Raw genomic sequence first — 6,523 nt, 5'->3', positions numbered from 1 at the left:
TTTCATATTCCTTCATGGATTGTTATGTTACCATGCGGTTTATTTCATATTCCTCCATAGACTGTTATGTTATTATGGGGTTTATTTCATATTCCTCCATGGACTGTTATGTTACCATGGGGTTTATTTCATATTCCTTTATGGATTGTTATGTTATTATGGGGTTTATTTCATATTCCTCCATGGACTGTTATGCTACCATGGGGTTTATTTCATATTCCTCCATGGACTGTTATGTTATTATGGGGTTTATTCATATTCCTTCATGGACTGTTATGTTATTATGGGGTTTATTTCATATTCCTCCATGGATTGTTATGTTACCATGGGGTTTATTTCATATTCCTCCATGGATTGTTATGTTATTATGAGGTTTATTTCATATTCCTTCATGGACTGTTATGTTATTATGGGGTTTATTTCATATTCTTTCATGGACTGTTATGTTATTATGGGGTTTGTTTCAGATTCCTTTATGGATTGTTATGTTATTATGGGGTTTATTTCATATTCCTTCATGGACTGTTATGTTACCAGGCGGTTTATTTCCTATTCCTTCATGGATTGTTATGTTACCATGCGGTTTATTTCATATTCCTTCATGGATTTATATGTTATTATGGGGTTTATTCCATCTTTAATCAGCTGCATCATCATTTTCACTGGGATAGTTGTTTTATAGAATATAAAGTTTCCTGTATTACGAACGCTTGTATTGTTAAATATAACTGTTTTGGCTAGTTTTAGTTTATGTGAGTCTAAAGCCTGTTTGTTCCATGATTCCAGAACGTCATTCAAGAAAGTGCTATCTCCTGACACTTTTTTAAAAAAAAAAGTTATTTATTATTTGCGTCCGAGTATCTTTTTAACCAAACAGCTTGGATAGGCAAGGAAACATCCAATGTTTGTAGGCGTTCAGTTTTAGACGTGTGAAAAATGTCAAGAGTGTCTGTCTGGATTAGGGAGCTTGGCTTTATCTTCCGACAACATGGAGCAGTGCTTTCACTGTCATGTTGCATTGCCTTATTCTGTGTATTAATAGATCCTTACTGCATTATCGATTTACTGAACATTTTAGAATAATTGTGAAGATGGCTACATAAAGTACTTGTTGTTATTCCACAGTGTGTTGAGAAACAGCAGGCGATGCTCCTTTTGATATTATTTATGGGTGTGGATTATAGATGCATGTGGTTTTTAATTTTGTTTTGTTCGAGTTATCCCTGTTGTTTAAGTTATACATTGAATAGGTGAACATGAACTATTTCGAAACATAAGTTTATAATTTCATTTTGAAATTTAAAAAACACTTAAACAACAAATTAGAACCTGCTATTGTCGATCAGATCGTAAGTAATAAAAGCAGGTTCAGTAAATAAAACGTATACATGTAAGATGACGGATTGCGTACGTTGTCAGGGGGTTACACGGGGGCTGTCAGTATTGTTTTAAGACTTAGCCTTTGCATAAGCGTATATCAACATTCAATTAAGGTATACGGTCCACAAGTATTGGTATCACTAGAAAGGGTATTGTGTACAGATAATATAGGCAGTTAACAAAAATGATGACATTAATATGTTTTAACACATCAAATATTGCATAAACTATACGTCATTTTAGTTAGTGAGCAAAGTTTCAAACTGTTATAACTTTAGGTCACTTGTTCATTTATTTTTCGTATAAGTAATGAGCAAGAACATACCAGGTCAGAAGGCACCACACTTTAATATTAAGGTAAATGGATTAATGAGCAAGAACATACCAGGTCAGAAGGCACCACACTTTAACATTAAGGTAAATGGATTAATGAGCAAGAACATACCAGGTCAGAAGGCACCACACTTTAACATTAAGGTAAATGGATATATGAGCAAGAACATACCAGGTCAGAAGGCACCACACTTTAACATTAAGGTAAATGGATTAGTGAGCAAGAACATACCAGGTCAGAAGGCACCACACTTTAACATTAAGGTAAATGGATCAATCAGAGAACTAGCTGAATTTAGGGCAGAATTCCTTTAGTATCTTATGCTGTAAATTCTTTATTGCTGATTTTAATAACATGCGCAATGATGATGATGATGATGGTGGTGGTGGTGGTGGTGGTGTTGTTGTTGATTGATGATGATGATGATGATGATGATGATGATGATGATGATGATGATGATGATGATGATGATGGAAGAATTACGGAAATTAAACTAAATAAGATCATTTTAAAATACCGACATTGAACGCGTCATGGAATGCTCTTAAAATAACAACAAGTGGGTGTGCGGCATGCTGACATTGTTATTCAATACAGTATTTGAAGAGTTATGAGATAACTACCTAACGGGTAATAAGCATTATTTTATGTATAAACTAAGATAAATAATGATAATTGACCGGCTTATTGTTCATAAAACAAATACATTCAAATAAATATACATGCAAATGATGAATGTCACATGGACATACAGAGATACTCGAAGGAACGTTCCCGAAGCTATCATTGTTGCTTAAACAACGAGTTTACAATACAATCAAGATAGATGGACACGTCAGAAGGCAAGATGTATTTTTTGCTGACTATTTTTGCATATAAATGGGTGATGTAATGTCTTTGTTAAAGAAACTGCGCCGTTAACCGATCCTTGGGTGTAGTACTCAACTCACACTTTGATGCATATTATACTAAAGATGTACTTTTAAGGTGCTGTAATTTTGTGGTTTCATTTGTATTCTTAGTATTAAAACTATCCGGCAACCCTCGTAGTAATGCGTATATTAAGAGAAAAAATCTAAACAATAAACATGTACTTTTTTCCTAATAAGAACATGTAAAAGCTGGAACTAACAGGCATACATAAATTCACTGTACAGTAGTTATTGTGTATTTTAAGAAATTAAACACATATTTGCGATATCATCATGCACTTACAACAATGAAATACCTTTTTTTTGGATGCGTGTGCTGTCCAAAATATTGATATCCACGCCTTTTCCAGTGTTGTGGAGCGGTGTCGCGGCGTGCGCCTTATATCGGCGGATGTAGAGCAGCCTTTGGCCAATTGGTGGCCGGGCTAGTGCGCGGGCTGGTGGCAGACGATTCACGCGATTCGTCAGTGCCTGGCAGCGGCAGCACACGCTTTCAGGGGTTGTGAAGTGGACAATATGGTGATGACAAACTATTAGCAATATCGCAGAATGTGCGTTAATAGTTATGACAATCACAATTGCTATGACAATATTCACGGTATTTCATCAATAAGTTTCTTAGGTTAGTACACACCGTTTTGTTTAATGCCATTGTGATGGTCGCACCTATAGTCATTACTGTTCACGGTGTACGGCCAGTTGCACACCTTACAGACCATTAAGGGTCGTATTTTTGCACTTAATAGATTAATAACAAATAAACATTAACATGTTCAATCAACAACATGTTCAACAAGTACATTTGATGTTCCAGGAAGGGACGCAGACGTTGTTGTGATTATCTGTCCCTCTGCTTGTCACACGGTAACCCTGATAGAAGTTTAAAGTTCATTGGCAAACGCGGCCTATGCATCATCGGCTTATGACCATTTCAAACAGTGTCATGGCGACATATATAATATAAACCCGAACAAATAACACAACGAGGAAAGTGTAACAGTATAAGAGTGAAAACATATAGTAAGTATTTAAGAAAGAGTTAAATGTCCCGAAAGAGGTTCTTAAAGATGCTCTCTTACTACAAAATAAGATTTACCACAATTAATACAATTGTTTAAATATACCAACCAGAAAGATGAAAGATGTCGAAAACAATGGTTCTTATGAAGGAACCCGAGTTTTATTTGAAAGAAATGAGCATAAAACACGGTATTTCTACCTCATGAGACGATAGTAGATCGCACTTAATCTTTTAGCACTCACCAATCATTTAATATTTTTACGTTTTAAGAATAGAATAGTTTATTTGGATTTAAACTTCTAAAGCTGGATATAGTAAGTATATTTGTAGACAGACAATCACGGTCTCTAAATGTTTTAAAATTCGAAGGTTAAACCAGATGATCATAGTGTCAAATGTCATAAGATTATGTAAATTCCTGAAGTATGTTAGTTTAAACTTTATTTATTCGACAAACAGCATACATACACGCACGCACGCACGCACGCACGCACACACACACACACACACACATACATACATACATTCATACGTTATATGTATAGAAATGGAATACATCACAATATGATCGAGGATTAGAAAACAAGAAATAACTTATATTAATTCTGCTCCTCTAATTAGATAAAATGCATAAAAAAAACAGATGAGACATGGCATATGCTACGCTGACAAAGAGTATAATTGAAGTATGTTGTTTATAAATATAGTTTGATAAGTGACCCCCTAGGTACTTAACTGTGTGTATGTAACATTCTAAATGTAGCACATACTAATGTTTAAAACTGATCATATAAATATATTAAATGAATACTTATGTTAAGTAAATAAAATACGTTTGCAATTCTTCAATATGTATATGATATATATGTTCTACAGTTCTGTTTGTCATGTGACATGGGTTTAAATGGTAAAACTTGAAACAAAGCTTTTGGCTTCTTGATATCTAATTTAACTTATTAAAAAGCTAATGAAAAACAGTTATTAAATAATAAAATAAAATAATAAGCTTCCCTGTTACCAAAAAATCAAATATCACAATGCCACAATTGTTTGTTGATTGAATCAAGTCGAGCATTTTGATACCTAAATATATTTCTATTTTGTAGCAAATTATTTATTATATTGCGCGTGTTTGGATGAAATTGCCCTTTAAACTAAATTCAATGAAAACTTTGCTAAGCCCTTAACAACAACAAAACATGCATTCTCCCCAGTTAGCCATTCCATACATGCATTCTCCCCAGTTGGCCATTCCATACATGCATTCTCCCCAGTTGGCCATTCCATACATGCATTCTCCCCAGTTGGCTATTCCATACATGCATTCTCCCCAGTTGGCCATTCCATACATGCATTCTCCCCAGTTGGCCATTCCATACATGCATTCTCCCCAGTTGGCCATTCCATACATGCATTCTCCCCAGTTGGCCATTCCATACATGCATTCTCCCCAGTTGGCCATTCCATTCATGCATTCTCCCCAGTTGGCCATTCCATTGTCAACTTAAGCGAAACTATCTGGGTACAAGCTTTTTTCAATTTTTATCAAGGTAGGCTAACTATCTGGGAACAACTTTAACCATTTTATCAACCATATTATATTTTTGAAAATGAAATAAAATGACTTAAAATTGGCGTTCGGCAGCACTATTTCATGTAATATTAGGAAATAAATTGCTTTATTGTTGCAATTATTGACATTGCATATTACTCAACCCTTTAGGGTTGGTCGCCATGGAAGACGCCAACATGTGGCAGTTGACCAAACGGCCTTTATCGGGTCAATACTAATCGAATATTTTTCTTTCCAGAATTATTATGCACGTCCAACATTGTATATCGCTTTGTGATCTTGCTTTTTGATCATCATATTATATCACTCTGTGATAATTTGCTATTTTGCAACCAATTGATTACTGTGTCCAAATGAATGGACTTAAACTTAGAATAGAGTCATGATAAATATTCCAAACCGTTTAAATGTCATTTGCCTAAAATAAAATGAGAAATGAAATATGAAGTCAAGTTGTTTCTTGGTTTAAATAAAACCTATGGTATCACAGTTTTAGAACAACGTTCGGAATAAGGGATCGAAAAAGAGTTGCAAGTATCATTGAAGACTGTGTCACGAAACTAAGGTTGATAATTGGAACCGCATTAAGTATTAATCACGGCGATGAAGCCATTTGGGTCAGGCAAGTAGGCTGATAATAGATAAACAATACAAATATTAGATATCAAACATTTTTTGGTCCTTGATAGTAGACACTAGGTTGTCGTAAACTGTTTATGAAAAAGATACATGATATAACACTCGATGTTCAGCCAATGTAAAGTACATTGATTTGGTGGTAGGTCGAGCAAGTCTGAAGTGACTTGGCCACTGGCGGGTCGACAGTGCGGATTAAGGGCAGGGCGACGCGCTGAGTACACAGACGCCGTCCACCTCACAGAAGTCCTTGTCGTCGTCACACTGACACACCTTTTGTTTTTTGCCTGTACCCTGTGTATCCGGAAACTCGCACTTCACGTTTGGGTACTGGCCACACGACACTGCCGCTAAGCACGGATCACCAAGGTCAACTGAATGGATATGGGTGATTTTTATACACACTCATCTGCTATATTTGTATTGTGTTTATTACCTTTTTTGAAATTTCATAGTTTCTATTGCAACAGTCCAAAGCTTGAATATAACGCATTCACGCCAATCACTTAATGTTAAGCAACTTTCTATATTCGTTTGTCACATAATTCATTAGATTTGTTTTATATAACAAACTGGAAATACATATTTTTATAAAGAAGAAAAACCGTTCGCTATACGTTGATTTTTTGTTTAACTACACTGATTAG

At 35.1% G+C, this 6,523-nt stretch overlaps 1 protein-coding gene across 1 annotated transcript in view; it reads right to left on the bottom strand.

Moving 5' to 3' along the window:
* Nucleotides 1-5,992: 5,992 nt before the first annotated feature.
* LOC128231087 (fibrillin-2-like) overlaps nt 5,993-6,523 on the bottom strand; it is a 54,373-nt gene continuing 53,842 nt past the window's right edge. Inside the window, exon 55 of the mRNA XM_052943507.1 lies at nt 5,993-6,250. Within this exon, the coding sequence (XP_052799467.1) occupies nt 6,072-6,250 (179 nt within the window). The 3' untranslated portion in view covers nt 5,993-6,071. The remainder of the gene's footprint in view (nt 6,251-6,523) is intronic.

The sequence above is a fragment of the Mya arenaria genome, chromosome 4 (genome assembly GCF_026914265.1).
Source record: "Mya arenaria isolate MELC-2E11 chromosome 4, ASM2691426v1".
NCBI lineage: Eukaryota > Metazoa > Mollusca > Bivalvia > Myida > Myidae > Mya > Mya arenaria.
This window is presented reverse-complemented; position numbering and strand designations above follow the sequence as displayed.